The following is an 18,755-nucleotide window of genomic DNA, read 5'->3' on the forward strand; positions in this document are numbered from 1 at the left end:
ATATTTGATAAAGCTAGGATAATGTGGACTTTTCCTTAGCTAACAAAAATCCAATAAAGGTAGAAGCAGTGTTCTTATGTGGAGTTGCTGTTGCTATCTTTAAAAAAACAAAAAAATTTAGTATTTACATATAATAAAATACACAGATTTTAAGTGCATAGTTTGAGGAGTTTTGATCAATGTAACGACAACCCTAATCAAAATATAGAACACTTCTGTTGCTTCAGACAGTTCACCCATGGACGATCTTTTCAGTTAATTTGCTCTCCCAGAGGCAGTTACCATTCTGATTCCTAATCACCATAGTATTTTTTGCCTGTTCTAAAACAGGCATAATGGAACTGTTCTTTGTACTTTGTTGTGTTTAGCTTATTTTATGTGACATAATGTTTTTAAGATTCGTCCATGTTGTATCCATTGTTTTGTTCATACTATTTTTTTGCTGAGTACATTCCATTGATCAGTGTAACACAGTTTATCCTCTTGATGTACATTTGTATTGTTTCCAGTTTGGGGCTATTATAAATATTTCCGTTATGAATATGAATTCATATTCATAAAAATATGAATATTTTTACAACTCTGTATTCAACAGAGTTGTAAAAATAGTGTTTTCATTTTTCTTGCTTTAATACCCAGGAGTGTAATTGCTTGGGTCAAGTAAAAGTATATGCTTAACTTCATATGAAACTGCTATACTGTTTTCCAGAGTAGTTGTATTATCTTATACAGCAATCTGTGAGAGTCCCAGTTGCTCCACATTTTTGCTGTCATTGGTATTCTAGGCATTCTAGTGAGTGTGAACTGGTATCATTGTGGTTTTAATTTGCATTTCTTTTATGACTCATGAGGTTGATAATCGTTTTGTGTGCTTATTAACCATTCTTATATCATCTTTGTGAATGTCTTTCATATTTTTGGCCTGTTTCATAAAACTAGCTTTTTTGTATGAGTTCTTAGTCCTGTGTGCCTTGGAAATTTTTTATTTTACTGCATTATTTGACACATAGTAGGTGGTCATTAAATTTTGATAACAGTTGAGGGCTATTCTATTTGCTGTCTTTCCTTGAAATTCTAACAGGTTGCTTCAAAAAAATTAAGTTAAGAAAATAGTATTGCGGGTAATATCGTCACTGTGTTAAAATGGTGTAGTATCTTAGAATTAATAGTTGATCATTTTTTTATTTTGAAGGCACAGCAGCAACGCCATGAGAGAGACTTGGCCCTTTTGAAATTGAAAGCTGAACAAGAGGCTTTGGAGTGTCAGAGACAATTAGAAGAAACCCGAAACAAAGCAGCTCAGGTACTTACGTTTGCAGCATGCACTGGTTCTATAAATCTAAATTTGTATCTTTGGAGTCACTTCAGTTTTCTTTTAATTATCTAGGAGTGAAAAAGGAAAAATATAATAATGCTTTAGTACATTATGCCATTTGGGTTAATTTCATGTCATTTGACTCTGGTAGCAATCCTGTGAGTTAAGATTTATTCCCAGTGAGAGCTGAGGTACATAGTATTTATTGTCTAAGGAAACATCAGCTCTTGAATGGTGGAGTTAAAAATTAAACTCCAGCAGTAATTTTGAGACTCTAAACTCTAGATTTCAAGACATGAAATCTACACATTTTTTTTTACAAGGCATTTGTGCCATAAAACAATTTTAAAATTAAAGCTAGGGGCGCCTGGGTGGCTCAGTGGGTTAAGCCGCTGCCTTCGGCTCAGGTCATGATCTCGGGGTCCTGGGATCGAGTCCCACATCGGGCTCTCTGCTCAGCAGGAAGCCTGCTTCCTCCTCTCTCTCTCTCTCTGCCTGCCTCTCTGCCTACTTGTGATCTCTGTCAAATAAATAAATAAAATCTTTAAAAAAAAAAATTAAAGCTAATTTGGAGTGGGGAGAGACTGAGGCATAACAGAAGTTCTCTTTTTACTTTCTTTTATTTTCAGGTCCATGCAGAATCCTTACAGCAGGTGGTCAAATCACAAAGGGAAGTAGCGGAGGTCCTGCAGGAAGCAACTTGTAAAATAGCCACTCACCAAGCAGACACTGCTCGCCTCAACACAGACGTGGCTCGCCAAATCTGTGAAGTAAGGCCATTGAGAGACCCTTTTCTTTTAGTCAGTCTGAGAAGATTTGGTCTTTGTAGTTTCTAACATCTAGCAAATATGTACTTTTGATTAGTGACTTTCAGTGGGAGCCAAATACTGTTGACTTGAGGCAGTATGTTGTACATGTGAGTGATCAGAGGCAGAAAAAATGGAGAACTCTAAAATGTCTGCCCTTGAGTAGGCTTTTTAAAAATATACTGATTTCGGGTGCCTGGGTGGCTCAGCGTGGCTCAGGTCTTGATCCCAGTGTCCTGGGATCAAGCCCTGCATCGGGCTGTCTGCTCTGCAGAAGAGCCTGCTTCCTCCTCTCTCTCTCTCTGCCTGCCTCTCTGCCTACTTGTGATATCTGTCTGTCAAATAAATAAAATCTTTGGGGAAAAAAAATATACTGATTTTATTGATGTATAATTTACAGACTATAAAATAGATCCATTTTAAGTGTATTGTTTGATGAGTTTTGACAAATATATAGGTATCTAATTAGATGTAGATATCTATATCTATATATTTCTGTCTTTTCTTAACTCTCTGTCCATCCCTATAAACACCACTGTAATTGAGAAATTAGAATACAGTTGATTCTTGAACAACATGGGCTTGAACTGTGAGGGTCTGCTTATATGCAAAAATATTTTTGACAAATACAGTACAGTACTATAAATGTAATTTTTCTTCCTTAGGATTTTCTTAATATTTTTTTTCTCTAGCCTACTTTATTTATTTTTTAAAAGATTTTATTATTTTAATTATTTATTTGACAAAGAGAAGGAGCACAGGCAGGGGGAGTGGGAAAGGGAGAAGCAGGCTTTTTGTCGAGCAGGGAGCCTAATGTGGGGCTCGATCCCAGGACCCTGGGATCATGACCTTGGAGGCAGACACCCAACTGACTGAGCCACCCAGGTGCCCCTAGCCTACATTATTATAATAATACAGTATAAAGTACATATGTATAAGATATGTGTTAACCAACTGTTTATGTTATGGGTATGGCTTCTAATCAACAATAGGCTATTTTGTAGTTCAGCTTTGGGGGAATTAGAAGTTATCCACAAATTTCGACTGCTTAATGAATTGGCTCCGCTAACCCCCATGTTGTTCAGATGGCAACTGTATTTCCGTCACTAAAAAGTTTCTTCATGCACCTATCTGTTCTGTCCCCAGTTTTGGTCCCAGGAAGCCATTGATCTACTTTGTATGAAGATGCTTCCTTTCTACCTACAGTGATGTTAGTGTCTTGTCTTTTACTGTACCAAGAACAAAGCCAGAAATAGTTTTATTGTTGTCTGTGTACGGGATATTATAGTCTATAGTTATAGTTTCAGTTTATATTAGCAGGTACAATCTAAGATTGTTTGTGAAATGATTTTGTTATTAATATTAAAAGACCAGGGACCTCCTGGATTGGGTTCTGTGGGATTGTGCATAGACTCTTAAGAAAATTTTAGACAACATTAACAAAGATTTCAAACACACTTCAAGTTGTCAAGGCAGTGATTGAATGAACACCAAATGCATAATACAGGCAGCAGTTGCAGTACTGGTGAATAGGGAAGATACCTCCCATTGTAGGTCAAAACAGATATAGGAAGTAGAAATTGAGTTGATTCTTATAGAAGATTTATTTTTGGTTTATAATGACTTATTATATTACCTGAAGATTTTGTTTTAATTTATAGGCTGCTGTAGTTAGATGAAACTTAGAAACCAGGTAGTCCATCCAACTTTTTATTTTTATAAGGAAGCTTTGTGAGACTTAAAGAATCTAAATGACTTGCCCCCAGTGTTTTACCTCTTACAGTGAAATTTACTTGCTCTTAATCCAGTGATCTTTCGAAGACACTGTGCTCCTTCTCAGTTTTCTGTGATTTTTTTTTTCACATCTACTTTTGCCTTGTGTGTGTTCTTATTTAGATGGCAGAGTTGACTCGAACTCATATCTCAGATGCCATCACTGCTTCCGGAGCTCCCCTGACAACGCTATATGACCACCAACGACAGCATGCTCCAGACTTTGTGAAACAGATGAGGACCAGAGCTGAAACGGATAGGTTAATACTCAGTCATTCAGCAACTATGCAATGAGTATCTACTATGTCCCAGGCCCTGTCATGGGCGCTAGGAGTATAGTTATGGGCATACAGTGTGGTGGGGAAGATAGATACTGTAATCAAATATTCACTGAAATGAATGAACACTTACACACTGAGACATGTGTTATGAGAGAAAAGAACATACATCTCAAAGATCTAAAATGAAGGAATTTGAATAGCCTGGGGGTATAGCGACATTAGAGAAAGGTTTCCTGGGGAAGGAAAGCTTATGGTGAGATCCAGTGGATGGAAAGGAGTCAGTGATGTAAAGCAGATAAAGATTGGCAGGTCAGTACATACAAATGTAGGAGGAGAAAATGAGGGAAGAATGTGACTCGAGCAGAGAACAAAGGGGAAAATGGTGGGAGATGATGCACAGCTCAGATGACGTAGGACATTGCAGACCTTGAGGATTTTGGAGTTTATTCTTGGAACAAAGAAGAGTCAATTTTTTAGGCAGCCTGGGTGATGTGATCATGTTTGTGTGTCTCTTTTTACATCACATTTTGACTGTCTCTAATTCATAGATTTTAAGTCCCTATTCACATTTACTGATTTTATTATTTTAAAATAATAAATGAGCGTGATTTGTGGGGTGATTTGTGTTTATTTCTCACAGAGCAAAAGATACTCTTTTTTATGAGTGAATGCCTTTCTTAAAAACTTTGTTATAGCTATTTCATAATTTCTATTCAAGATTTTATCTCAATGTTAAATGGCATTTAAAATCCTTCTCTTATGAGAGACTTTAAATGTTTAATCAGTTTTTATTTTCTTTGCAGGAAAAGTCAATCTGTTTCAGCCTCTCAGAGTAAAGAAGGGACTCTTGATTCAAAACATCAGAAGTATTCCCCTTCATACGATAGTTATTCTGAGTCTTCAAGATACAAGAATCATGATCGAAGGTGAAAACACTTTAATTTAGTAAAGTGTGGTGAATGGCTTAAACAGTGCTTTTTCTTTTTACTTCTTAATCTCATTTCTTTAAATGAAATAGTGTCTTTCCTTCAAAGTTCTGACATCCCTTATTTGATTAACTGATTTATAAAAGAATTGTTCTATGTAGTAATATAACTACTATTCCTTGAGAGCCTGCCTTCTACAAGCACCATGTCAGTTTCTTTTCTTTCTTTCTTTTTTTTTTTTTTTTTTTTTTTTTAATTTATTTGACAGGGAGAGAGGGGGAACACAAGTAGAAAGAGAGGCAGGTGGTGGGCGGGGGTGGGAAGTAGGCTCGCTGCTGAGCAGAGAGCCCGATGCAGGGCTCATCCCAGAGATCATGACCTGAGCCGAAGGCAGAGGCTTAACACACTGAGCCACCCAGGTTCCCCTCTTTGTCCTGCATTTAATATTCACAGCAACCTTCTAAGACAGATACTGTCCTCATTTTATAGTAGGGAATAGGGGCTCATGCAGTTGCTAAGAAACTCGCCCAAGGTCACACAGATAGTAGCACACCAAGGAATTGAACCTTGGTTTATCTGGCTCCAAGTCCTATGTTTATTGTGCATTGCTTTGCTAACATCCATATTTCTTGACATTACTGTATGTACTAATTTTTATAATTATAAAAGAAGATTGAATACTTTGTCATTGGTTCTTGCATGGTATTAACATCTGTAGTTTTCAGTTATGGTTCTGTTCTTGGATTAGAAGATTTTCAAAGCTCCTTTTCCAGCATTCTTACGGTAGGATACCTACATTGTCAAAGTGAAACCTCATTTAAAAATTAAATCATGAGACTAAAAAACATTAGTGTGGGGCATTAAGTACCTACTATTTCTCTGGAACTATGCATCTTTCATTTAAACTTTCTGACATGCAGTTCATTGAGGCTGTCACCTGGGTCACTACAGGGATTCCTCATAGTTTTCCCAAACCATTCCCCAGTCTCTTCACTAACCACATGGTAACTGGAGTGATTTTTCTAAAATTTGCAGCCAGCCAATTTGTTACTCACCTGTTTGAAGCCTTCATTATTCCTTTAGAGCCACTCAGTACAGCATGAATGTTCCTTTATTATTGAAGCTTTGGTCCATCTCTAGCCCTGTCTCTTGGCATTTCCTCTCTTACCCTATTCTACTAATTACAACTACTCTAATGTAATTCTCTAAAAAAAGAGCCATGCTCTCTCTCTCTCTTTTGTGCCATTACATATGATATACTTTCTTTTTTAAAAATTTAAATTCAATTAATTAACATAAAATGTACTATTTCAGATTTAGAGTTCAGTGATTCATCACACATATAACACCCAGTGCTCATCACATGACATGCCCTCCTTCATGTCCGTCACCCAGTCACCCCGTCCTCCTGCCTCCCTCCCCTCCAGCAACCCTGGGTTTGTTTCCTATGATTAAGAGTATTTTAATGGTGTGTCACCTCTCTGATTTTATCTTGTTTTATTTTTCCCTCTCTTTCCCTCTGATCCTCTGTTTTGTTTCTTAAATTTCACTTGTGAGTGAGATCATATAATGATGGTCTTTCTCTGATTCACTTATTTCACTTAGCATAGTGCCCTCTAGTTCCATCCACATAATTGCAAATGGCAAGATTTCTTTCTTTCTTTTTTTTTTTTTTTGATGGCTTGTAGTGTTCCATTGTATGGTATATACCACATTTTCTTTCTTTTTTTAAATTAACATGTAATGTATTGTTTCTTTCAGGGATACAGGTCTGTGAATCATCAGTCTTACACAGTTCACAGCACTCACCATAGCACATATCCTCCCTAGGGTCCCTCACCCAGCCACCCTATCCCTGCCACGCCCATCCCCTCCAGCAACCCTCAGTTTGTTTCCTGAGATTCCTAAAGAATCTGGTCCCATCTCATTTCTTTTTTCCCTCCCTTCCTCTCAAATTCCTCATATCAGAGAGAGCATATGATAATTGCCTTTCTCTGATTGACTTATTTCTCTTCGCATAATACCCTCATGTTCCATCCATGTCTTTGTAAATGACAAGATTTTGCTTTTTCATGGCTGTGTAGTATTCCAGTATATATATATTATACCGCATCTTCTTTATCCATTCATCCGTCAGTGGACATCTGGATTCTTTCCATAGTTTGGCTATTGTGGACGTTGCTGCTATAAACATTGGGGTGGAGGTACCTACCCCTTTGGGTCACTACATTTGTGTCTTTAGGGTAAATAACCCAGTAGTGTGATTGCTGGGTCATAGGGTAGCCCTATTTTCAACTTTTTCAGGAACCTCCGTACTGTTTTCCAGAGTGGCTGCACAGCTTATGTTCCCACCAACAGTGTAAGATAAGAGGTTTAGGATTCCACTTTGACCGCATTTTTGCCAACATCTGTCATTTCCTGACTTGTTGATTTTAGCCATTCTTAGTTGTGTGCCGTTGTATCTCAGTGTGGTTTTGGTTCATATTTCCCTGATGGTGAGCGATATTGAGCATTTTTTCATGTGTCTCTTGGCCATTTGTAAGTTGTCTTTGGAGAAATGTCTATTTATGTCTTCTGCCCATTTGTTGATTGGATTATTTGTTCTATAGGTGTTGAATTTGATAAGTTCTTTATAGATTTTGGATACTAGCCCTTTATCTGATAAAACACTTGCAGGTATCTTCTCCCATTCTGTTGTTTGTCTTTTGGTTTTGTTGACTGTTTCCTTTGCTGTAGAAAAGAGTTTTTATTTTGATGATATCCCGGTAGTTCATTTTTGCTTTTGTTTCCCTTGCCTTTGGAACCATGTCTAGCAAGAAGTTGCTATGGCTGAGAGGTTGTACAGAGGTTGCTACCTGCATTCTCCTCTAGGATTTTGGTATCTCACATTTATGTCTTTCATCCATTTTGAGTCTATTTATATGTATGGTGTAAGGAAATGGTCAAGTTTCATTCTTCTATATGTGGCTGTCCAGTTTTTCCAACACCATTTGTTGAAGAGGCTGTCCTTTTCTATTGGATATTCTTTCCTACTTTGACTAAGATTAGTTGATCATAGAGTTGAGGGTCTATTTCTGGGTTCTCTATTCTGTTTCACTGATCTGTGTTTGTTTTTGTGCCAGTACCACATTGTCTTAATGATTACAGCTTTGATATAGAGCTTGAAGTCTGGCATTGTGATGCCAGCAGCTTTGGCTTTCCTTTTCAACATTCCTTTGGCTATTCAGGGTCTTTTCTGCTTACATACAAATTTTAGGATTATTTGTTCCAGCTCTGTGAAAAAAATTGATGGTATTTTGATAGGGATTGCATTGATTATATAGATTACTCTATGTAGCATAGACATTTTAAGGATATTTGTTTTTCCAATCCATGAGTGTAGAAAGTTTTTCCATTTCTTTGTGTCTTCCTCAATTTCTTTCATGAGTGTTCTGTAGTTTTCTGAGTAGAGATGCTTTGCCTCTTTGGTTAGATTTATTCTTAGGTATCTTGGTATTTGGTACAATTGTAAATGGGATCAACTCCTTAATTTCTCTTTCTTTTGTCTCATTGTTAGTGCATAGAAATGCAACTGATTTCTGTGCATAGATTTTATATCCTGCCACTTTGCTGAATTCATGTATGAGTTTTAGCAATTTTGGGGTGGAGTCTTGGATTTTCCACATAGAGTATCATGTCATGTGCAAAGAGTAAGGATTTGACTTCTTCTTTGCCAATTTGGATGCTTTTTATTTCTTTTGTTGTCTGATTGCTGAGTCTAGGACTTCTAGCACTGTGTTGAACAACAGTGGTGATAGTGGACATCCCTGTCGTGTTCCTGACCTTAAGGGAAAAGCTCTCAGTTTTTTTGCCCTGAGAATAATATTTGCTGTGGGCTTTTCATAGATGGCTTTTATGATATTGAGTTATGTTCCCTCTATCCCGACACTGAAAAGTTTCAATCAAGAAGAAGTGCTATACTTTGTCAAATGCTTTTTCTGCATCTGTTGAGAGGATCATATGGTTCTTGTCCCCCCCCTTTTTTTTAATTAATGTAGTGTATCATGTTAATTGATTTGTGGATGTTGAGCCACCTGTGCCACTCAGTAATAAATCCCACTTGGTTGTGGTGTGTAATCTTTTTAATGTACTCTTGGATCCTATTGGCTAGTATCTTGATGAGAATTTTGGCATCCTCGTTCGTCAGGGATTTTGGTCTGTAATTCTCCTTTTTGGTGGGGGTCTTTGTCTGGTTTTGGGATCAAGGTAATGCTGGCCTCAAAGAAAGAGTTGGGAAGTTTTCCTTCCATTTCTATTGTTTGAATAGAAGAATAGGTCTTAATTCTTCTTTAAATATTTGGTAGAGTTCCCCCGGGAAGCCATCAGGCTCTGGACTCTTGTTTATTGGGAGATTTTTGATTATTGCTTTGATTTCATTGCTGGTTATGGGTCTGTTGAGGTTTTTTCTTTCTTCTTGTTTCAGTTTTGATAGTTTATGCGTCTTTAGGCATGTAGCCATTTCTTCCAGATTGCCTAATTTGTTGGCATGTAATTGCTCATAGTATGTTCTTATTTCTTAATTGTTTGTTCTTAACTGTTCTTAATTGTTTGTGTTTCTTTGGTATTGGTTGTGATCTCTCCTCTTTCATTCATGATTTTATTTATTTGAGTCCTTTCTCTTTTCTTTTTTATAAGTCTAAGGTTTTTTCCAATTGTATTAATTCTTTCAAAGAACCAGCTCCTACTTTCATTGATCTGTTCTCCTGTTCTTTTGGTTTCTATTTCATTGGTTTTTGCTCTAATCTTTATTCTCTTTTCCTACTGGATTTAGGCTTTATTTGCTGTTCTTTCTCCAGCTCCATTAGGTGTAAGATTAGGTTGTATATTTGAGACTTTCCTTGTTTCTTGAGAAAGGCTTGTATTGCTATGTACTTCCCTCTTATGACCACCTTTGCTAAAAAAGTTCTTTAATTTCCTGGTTGACCCATTCATTCTTTTTTTTTTTTTTTTTTTTAACCCATTCATTCTTTAGTAGGATGCTCTTCAGCCTCCACGTGTTTGAGTTCTTTCCAAATTTTCTCTTGTGATTAAGTTCCAGTTTCAAAGCATTGTGGTCTGAAAATATGCAAGGAATGATCTCAGTCTTCTGGTACAGGTTGAGACCTGATTTGTGATCGATCTAGTATGTGATCTTTTCTGGAGAATGTTCCATGTTTACTCAAGAAGAATGTATATTCTGTTGCTTTAGGATGGAATCCTTGGAATATTATCTGTGAAGTCCATCCGGTCCAGTGTGTCATTCAAAGCCCTTGTTTCCTTGTTGATCTTCTACTTAGATGATCTTTCCATTCCAGTGAGTGGAATGTTAAAGTCCCCTACTATTATTACCAATGTGTTTCTTTTTGTTACAAATTAGTTTATATAAGTGACTGTTCCTATGTTAGAGGCATAAATATTTACAATTGTTAGATTTTCTTATTGGATAGACCCTTTAATTATAATATAGTGTCCTTATTCATCTTTTATTGCAGTCTTCGGTTTAAAGTCTAATTTGTCTGATATAAGGATTGCTACCCTAACTTTCTTTTGATGTCCATTAACATGATACATGGTTTTCCACCCCCTACTTTCAATCTGGAGGTGTCCTTGGGTCTAAAATGAGTCTCTCATAGACACATACCGATGAGTCTTGCTTTTTTAGCCAATCTGATACCCTGTGTATTTTGATTGGAGCATTTAGCCCCTTGACAGAGTAACTATTGAAAGATATGAATTTAGTGCCATTGTCTTACCTGTAAAATCACAGTTTCTGTATATTTTGTCTGTTCCTTTCTAGTTCTGTTACTTCTGGGCTCTCTCTTCACTTAAAGGATCTCCTTTAATATTTCTTGCAAGGCTGGTTTAGTGATCACAAAATCTTTAAGTTTCTCTTTGTTCTGGAAGCTTTTTATCTTTCCTTCTATTTTGAATGACAGCCTTGATGGATTAAGTATCTTAGCTGCGTATTTTTCTCATTTAGCACTCTGAGTATATCATGCCAGACCTTTCTGTCCTGCCAGATCTCTGTGGATAGGGCTGCTTCCAGTCGAATGTTTCTACCCTAGTAGGTAATGAACCTCTTGTTCTGAGCTGCTTTCAGGATTTTCCCTTTTTCTCTGAGATTTGCAAGTTTCACTATTACATGTTGAGGTGCTGACTTTTTTTTATTGATTTTGAGGGGGATTCTCATGTGCCTCCTAAACTTGAATGCCCTTTTTCTTTCCCCAGATTAGAGACAGTCTGTGCTCTAGTTTGCTCTGGTATACCTTCTGCCCCACTCTCTTTCCTCTTCTTTGGGAATCCCAATTATTCTGATGCTGTTTTGCTTATCACTTATGTCTCAAATTCTCCCCTTGTGATTTTTTTTTTTTTAAGATTTTATTTATTTATTTGACAGACAGAGACCAGAAGTGGGCAGAAAGGCAGGCAGAGAGAGAGTAAGGGAAGCAGGCTCCCTGCCGAGCAGAGAACCTGACGTGGGGCTTGATCCCAGGACCCTGGGTTCATGTCCTGAGCCGAAAGCAGAGACCTTAACCCACTGAGCCACCCAGGCGCCCCTCCCCTCGTGATTTAATAGTTGTTTATCTCTCTTTTTCTCAGGTTCTTTATTCTCCATCATTTTATCTTGTATATTACTATTTCTCTCTTCTGTCCAATTCATCCTAGCAGTTAGAGCCTCCATTTTTTTAAAGAAGATTTTATTTATTTATTTGACAGACAGATCACAAGTAGGCAGAGAGGCAGGCAGGGAAAGGAAGGGAAGCAGGCTCCCTGCTGAGCAGAGAGTCCGACGTGGGTCTCAATCCAAGGACCCTGGGATCACGACCTGAGCCGGAGGCAGAGGCTTTAACCCATGGAGCCACCCAGGTGCACCGAGCCTCCAGTTTTTATTGCATCTCATTAATAGTCTTTTCTGTTTCAACTTGATTAGATTTTGGTTCTTTTATTTCTCCAGGTAGGGCTTCTCTGTTGTTCTCTATGTTCTTTTCAAGCCCAGCTCATATCTTTATAATTGTTATTCTGAACTCCAGTTCCAACATCTTACTTACATCCGTATTGATTAGGTCCCTGGAATTCAGTTCTGCCTCTTGTTCTCTTTTTTGAGGTGAGTTTATCTGTCTTATATTTCTTGCAGAAAGCGGTTGCTTTTCTGTTTGTGGACTTGTAGCTACTCTTTTCTTAGATCTCCAGTTGAGTTCGCAGGTATTCAGAATAATTTAATAGCTACCTATCTGAATTCCTGGGACCAGACAAAACTGAGGTCTCTTACTCCTTTGCCATCATGGACTCCTCCAAGAGATACCTTCTTTCTAGACCTTCCCCGCTCTATTTCATTTAATTTACTTTTACTCCCCTCCACGAGTCAGTGTTACCCTTAGTCTGCTTTAGATATCCCTTCTGTATTCTCCCATAGCACTCCATATATAACTGTTAGAGCCTTTACCACCTTCTATCTCTTGTTACTTTACTTGTCAGTTATGGAGTACACTAGAAATTATTTGAGGTCTTCATTTTTATCACCCCAAAAAGAAGGCCCATACCCATTAGTCATTTCTTTTTTTTTCTTTTTTTTTTCTTTTTTGTTTAAGAATTAATTTATTTATTTGACAGAGAGAGATCACAAGTAGGCAGAGAGGCAGGCAGAGAGAGAGAGGAGGAAGCAGGCTCCCCGCCGAGCAGAGAGCCCGATTCGGGCACTGGATCCCAGGACCCTGAGATCATGACCTGAGCCAAAGGCAGTGGCTTAACCCACTGAGCCACCCAGGTGTCCCCCCATTAGTCATTTCTTTTGCTCTCTCTTCTCCAGCTTCTGCCAACCACTAATCTACTTTGTATATTTGTTCTCTGTGAATTTGTCTCTTTTGGACATTTCATATAAATGGCATCATACAATGTGTGGTACTTTGTGACTAGTTCTTTGACTTAGTTTAATATTTTTAAGGTTTATCTATCACACATTAGTATATTATTCCTTTATATGGCCAAGTAATATTCTCTTGTATGGAATATTTTATTTACCATCAGTTGTTAGACATTGGATTGCTTCTATTTCTTAACTATTATGAATAGTGCTGCTACCTACCTGTATATACAAGTTTTTGTGTGGACATAGGTTTTCATTTCCTTTTGGGTATTTTGGGATTGCTGGGTCGTAAAATACCTCTGTTTAACTTTTTGGAAAATTGCCATGCTTTTCCAAACAGCTGCTCCCCTTCACATTCCCACTAAAAATTTAAAAATTTTTTTTACATCCTCACCAACATTTGTTATTGTCTCTCTTTTTTACTATAGCCATCCTAGTGAGGATCATGCTATACTGCTATCCTCAGAACTTAGCAAAATACCTAACATGCAGTAGGTTGTTTATCTCACGATTACTGAGTGAATGATTGGCACATAACTGCTAAGTAGAGTAATTGAGATTAATCCCATATTCTTTTGACTCCAAAGCAGTCGCTCTCTCCTGCTTTATCTCTTTTACCTTATAGCTATATTATATGGTTTATACTTTCCAAACATTTACTAAACCAGACACATAATTGCACAGTATTCTGATAAATACAATTATAGAAACATACCAAAAAAAAAGAAAGAAAAAAAACAGTATAAATGCAGAGAGGTACCAAACCTTCCTTGGGAGTGGGAGAAGAAGTGTGTAAGCACTTTACAGAAATGATACTTGAACTAAGTCTTAAATTAGGGAAGCAGAACAGTCTTAAATAGGTCGGCAGGGAAGGAAAGGCATTTCAGAAGAGGATATAGCTTATGGAGAGGATCTTAAGACATGGCTTGTAATTGGCTCTCTCTCTTTCTGTGTATATTTAAATGAATGAATAAACTAAGGAAAGCAAAGGAGGAGGAAGGAAAACACTGATCTTATATACAACTAATGAATTATTGAATACTGTATCAAAAACTAATGATGTACTATATGTTGGCTAACTGAACACAATAAAAAAAAATAAAAGAAAACAAATTCACTAAGCATTTGGAAACTTGAGGCTAAAGTCAAGGGAAGGCAGAACTAGTTGATACAGATTTAAGGCTCAGTCTGAATGATAGTAGTTGAAATTACAGAGATGCATAAGATTGCCAAGGGACAGTATGTAGCATAAAAGAGAAAGGGACCAACAACAAAACTCTCGGAATCACCATCATTTTAAGGAAAGCCAGGAAAATTCAAAGGACAAGAAAGAAACAGAAAAACTGGTTCGAGAGATAGAAAAGCTGGTGAGGGTAGAAACAAGGAGTGTAAGAAAGAGAAGTCTTTTTCTTAACATTTAATTTTGATAAAATTTCAAGCTTACAAAAATATTGCAAGAATAATACAGGTTCCTAAATATTTTTTATCCACATTATACTGATATTAACATTTTACTACATTTGCTTTAGCTAGTGGTGCTTTTAAAGAAGGAGGTAGAGATCAAGACCATATAATATTGGGACGCCTGCGTGGCTCAGTTGGTTAAGCACCTGCCTTCAGCTCAGGTCATGATCCCAGCGTCCTGGGATCGAGTCCCACATTGGGCTCCTTGCTCAGCAGGGAGCCTGCTTCTCCCTCTGCCTCTGCCTGCCATTCTGTCTACCTGTGCTCGCTTTCTTCCTCTCTCTCTCTCTGATAAATAAATAAAAATCTTAAAAAAAAAAAAAAAAGACCATATAATATTGCAGAAAAATTATCCATTGGATTTGGGAATTCAAGTTTAGGTTGAGTTTGAAAGAAGGATTATAGTAGAGTAGTTGGAATTAAGCTGATTGTGATTAATTGTGATGTTGATGAAAAGTAAGGAAGTTGAAACAGCCAAATAGAGGCCCCTTTTCCTTGATTTTGATTTTAAAATGAAAGGAAAAGGGGGAAGTGATAGTCTGAGATTAGTGCTTGCTTTTCATGACTAAGAGTGAAGCCATTGTCTTTTCTACAATAGTTTCTTCTCAGATCTCTGTCCACTTAGCATTTTATGTTTTATGTTACTTGTTTCATCATTTCATACCTTGATCATGAAGCACATTCCTCTTGCCGAATAAATTTACTTTGAATTTACGAACCTTATCACTCTTTTTTTGTTTGTTTGTTTCTATAATATCTATAAACAGAAGTAGTAGTGGTAGCAGCCGTCAAGAAAGCCCCTCAGTTCCATCTTCTAAGGAAAATGAGAGGAAACTTCATGGTGAAAAGATGGAGAGTTCTATTGATGAACAGGTTCAGACTGCTGTAGATGATTCTCTGCGAAGTGACAGTGTGCCGTCTCTTCCTGATGAGAAAGGTAATGTTTCTTGCATGTGTATGTACAGTTAACTTGTTTGGGGAGGCTTCCAGAATCCTTTGAGATATTTGTGACTGAGCTAGTTAGACCATGGTAGTGTGTGTGTGTTTGTGTATCTGAATCTGATATTAAGTGTATCTAGGTGAAACTATTTCAAAGCTATAATGACTTCATAATGACAACTTCCACATAATGAGAGAAATAAAGGATACAGGAAAACAAATTATCTGTTAATTTTCTCGTACAGGATGAATTTAATCTCTGTAAAATTTTATCTTAATAATAGTGCTTGTAATTAAAATAGTGAAGACAAATTTATTGAAAGTGTCTTTGAGTCTCAGGATAGTAACCATCTGTGACTTAATGTTGTTCTCAAGCTGTTTGCCATCGTGCCAGGCTCCAATAACTGCAGATTTATCGCTGTCAAGTGACTAATCTGAAATGTCATGAGCTATGATTTTTTGATATATTTCACTTCTTTAAACAATATGAAATTAAATTGCTTGAACTTCTACTTCTGACCACAGTGGAGGAACAGGACCAGATTTACCCTCCCTCCTAAAACAAATATCAGACAAAACATATGAAATAACTATTTTTAAGACATTGAACATCAGGCAGTGAATGCTATTGATTCATGAGAGATGAAAACGATAAGCTGCGCTATGACTGCTCCAGCTTACTGCCTGAAGGCAGTCTCCGGGCTGCGTGCCATAGAGCCCAGTAGTCTTCCCTCGTGGAAGAAGTGAAGTTAGGGGTCTGGAGAGCTAAGGTAACTAAAGTCCACAGGACAACCAAGATCCAAAGAAACGACACCATTTTAAAAACCGGTATGTAGGAGAAAAGCCAACTTATCTTTTGTTTAGCAGTGACTTCTTAGAACACAACACTTAGAACTACAATCTCTGAAAGAGAAAAATTGATAAGCTATGCTTGTTTAAGTTAAAAAACTGCTCTGTGAAAACTGTTAAGAGAATTGAAAAGAGAATCCAGAGACTGTTAGAAATATTTGTAAATCACATAAGGACTTACAGCCAGAATTATATAAAGGACCCTTAACACTCAACAACAAGAAAATCAACAACCCTATTTAAAAATGTACATAAGATCTGAACAGACACTTCATTAAAGGAACTGTACAAATGGCTAGTAGATTTAGGAAAGGTGTTCAATATCATGTCTTAGGGAAATGAAGATTAAAATCACAAAGAGATACTACAACATAACTGTTAGAATGGCTAAAATCCAAAAAGCTGACAACAAAGTGGTGGCGGTAAAGATGCAGAGCAATGAGAACTTGAATTCTTTGCTGATGAGAATGCAAAATGGTACATACACCTGCTTTGTAAGACATTTTCAGTGTCTTATAATAATCCATTAATCACATGCCTAGGCAAACGAATTGAAAACTTAGATCCTCACAAAAGCCTATACACTAATGTTCATAGCACCATTTTTCATTATTGCTAACAACTAGAAGCCACCAAATGTCTTATGAAGAGAATGGATAAGCAAACTGGTTCATCTGTACAGTAGAATACTAGATTAAAAGGAACAAGCTATTGATTCATGCAACATAACGGATGAATTTTAAGTGAATTTTACTAAGCAAAAGAAGCAAGGTGCAAAAGGCTACATAGCATATGATTCCATTTATATGACATTCTGGAATAGGCAAAACTTTAGGGTAGGAAAATAGATTAATGGTTCTCAACTGTTAGGTAAAAGAGGAAGTTGTTAAACTACAAACAGGATGCACAGGAGGACTTCAAGTGTGAAGCAACTTATGTGAGGGATGTCCTGTATGGTTCTTTATTTACTGACAGATGCTGTGCATTTTTCAGAACCCTAGAGCTGTATATCACAAAGAGTAAATTTCAGCATGTGCAAACTAAACACACACACACATCAACCAGGATGTTGGAGATCCTAGAATAGAATGCAGTCTATGAGGAATCTAACTTTATTACAAATGTGTGACATAACCACACTGAAGATAGTGGAAGAAAAAGGAGCCGACCTAAGTAATTTTGGAAAATGGCATTTTTGAGTGGAAATTGTAAACCTAAATATAAAGAGAGCAGAATATAAACACTGTATTCTTTTTGTGTGTGTGTGATATTTTTATTTATTAAGTTCTTAAATCAGCCCTGGAAGTTTCTGATTTTATATTTGTGTTAGTAGAGGTAAACAAAAAATGTGAATTGGACTCTCATTTCCTCAGAAAGTTCCTGGATAAGATTCCTTCTTTATATTGTCAACTACTGTCTTCTATTGGCTTTCTTTAATTTTTTAAATCAATTTTATGGATTTATTACACTCATTTAAAACACATAGTAAAATGAGTTTGACAGCTGTGTGATATACACCCACGTTATCACAGTCAGGCTCAAGATTTAGGATATATTACCCCCACATTTTCCCATGACCCTTTGCATTCAACTGCCCTCCCCAAGCATCCCCCGATGGGCTTTCTGTACTTGGACTTTCACTTCGCCTATTCAAAAATAATGTAAGTGGAATCATACAATATGTGTTTTTTGAGTCTGATTTCTTTTATTAAGCACTGTATTCTAATTGGTAAATGAGGTTTTCACAGGGGTAAAGGTAAATAGTTCTTTCAATACATACGTAAGAACAGGTAAACAGTTCTTACGTATGTATTGGGGTTGAATAAATAAGTAAATTGATGTTGGATGGTAAGAGCCAGGTTTCTCGGTGGAGAAGGATATTAGATACACAAGAAAGGAAGACTGGAATGAACCCTGTGGTGCTGGATTAGAGTCAGTGACATCAGTCTGAATCCATCTTTGGATGGATGGATGGATACAGGAACTACTCTGTGTGTGTGTGTGTGTGTGTGTGTGTGTGTGTGTGTACATCGGTTAGTATACATGCATACATTATCAAGCTCTAGTCACTGACAGAGAAAAGAAACTGTGATGCTCTAGTAGTAACAAGTGTGACCCAGTGCCAGGGTGCCTGCGTGGCTCAGTTGGTTAAGTATCTGCCTTTGGCTCAGGCCATGATCCCAGGGTCCTAGGATCAAGGCCTGCATCAGGCTCCCTCCTTGGCTGAGAGCCTGCTTTTCCTTCTCCCTCTGCCCCTCCACACCTTGCTCGTGCTCTCTCTCTCACTCTGGTCTTTCTCTCTCAAATAAATAAAATCTTAAAAAAAAAACCAAAAAACCCATATCCATAATTGTGGTTTATAAACACTCTAATGAAAGAAATTAGATGAGAGCTCTTTGGAGAAATGACTGATTCTAGGATTGGACAGGGAAAATACAAAATGAACCTGGAATGTCTTATAGTACTAGAAGGTAAGGCTGTCCAAATAAGAAAAGGACTGGAGGTGAGGAGTGCATATCA

General features: G+C 37.2%; 1 protein-coding gene across 8 annotated transcripts in view; it reads left to right on the plus strand.

The window, feature by feature from the left end:
* Positions 1-18,755, plus strand: part of CEP350 (centrosomal protein 350) — a 152,919-nt gene that overhangs the window by 68,692 nt on the left and 65,472 nt on the right. For all 8 annotated transcript variants that reach the window (XM_082701720.1, XM_082701722.1, XM_082701723.1 and 5 more), the window contains 5 exons: positions 1,193-1,303; positions 1,945-2,085; positions 4,018-4,154; positions 4,979-5,101; positions 15,215-15,384. In XM_082701720.1, the coding sequence (XP_082557846.1) occupies positions 1,193-1,303; positions 1,945-2,085; positions 4,018-4,154; positions 4,979-5,101; positions 15,215-15,384 (682 nt within the window). The remainder of the gene's footprint in view (positions 1-1,192; positions 1,304-1,944; positions 2,086-4,017; positions 4,155-4,978; positions 5,102-15,214; positions 15,385-18,755) is intronic.

Source organism: Mustela nivalis (assembly GCF_964662115.1).
Source record: "Mustela nivalis genome assembly, chromosome: 16".
NCBI lineage: Eukaryota > Metazoa > Chordata > Mammalia > Carnivora > Mustelidae > Mustela > Mustela nivalis.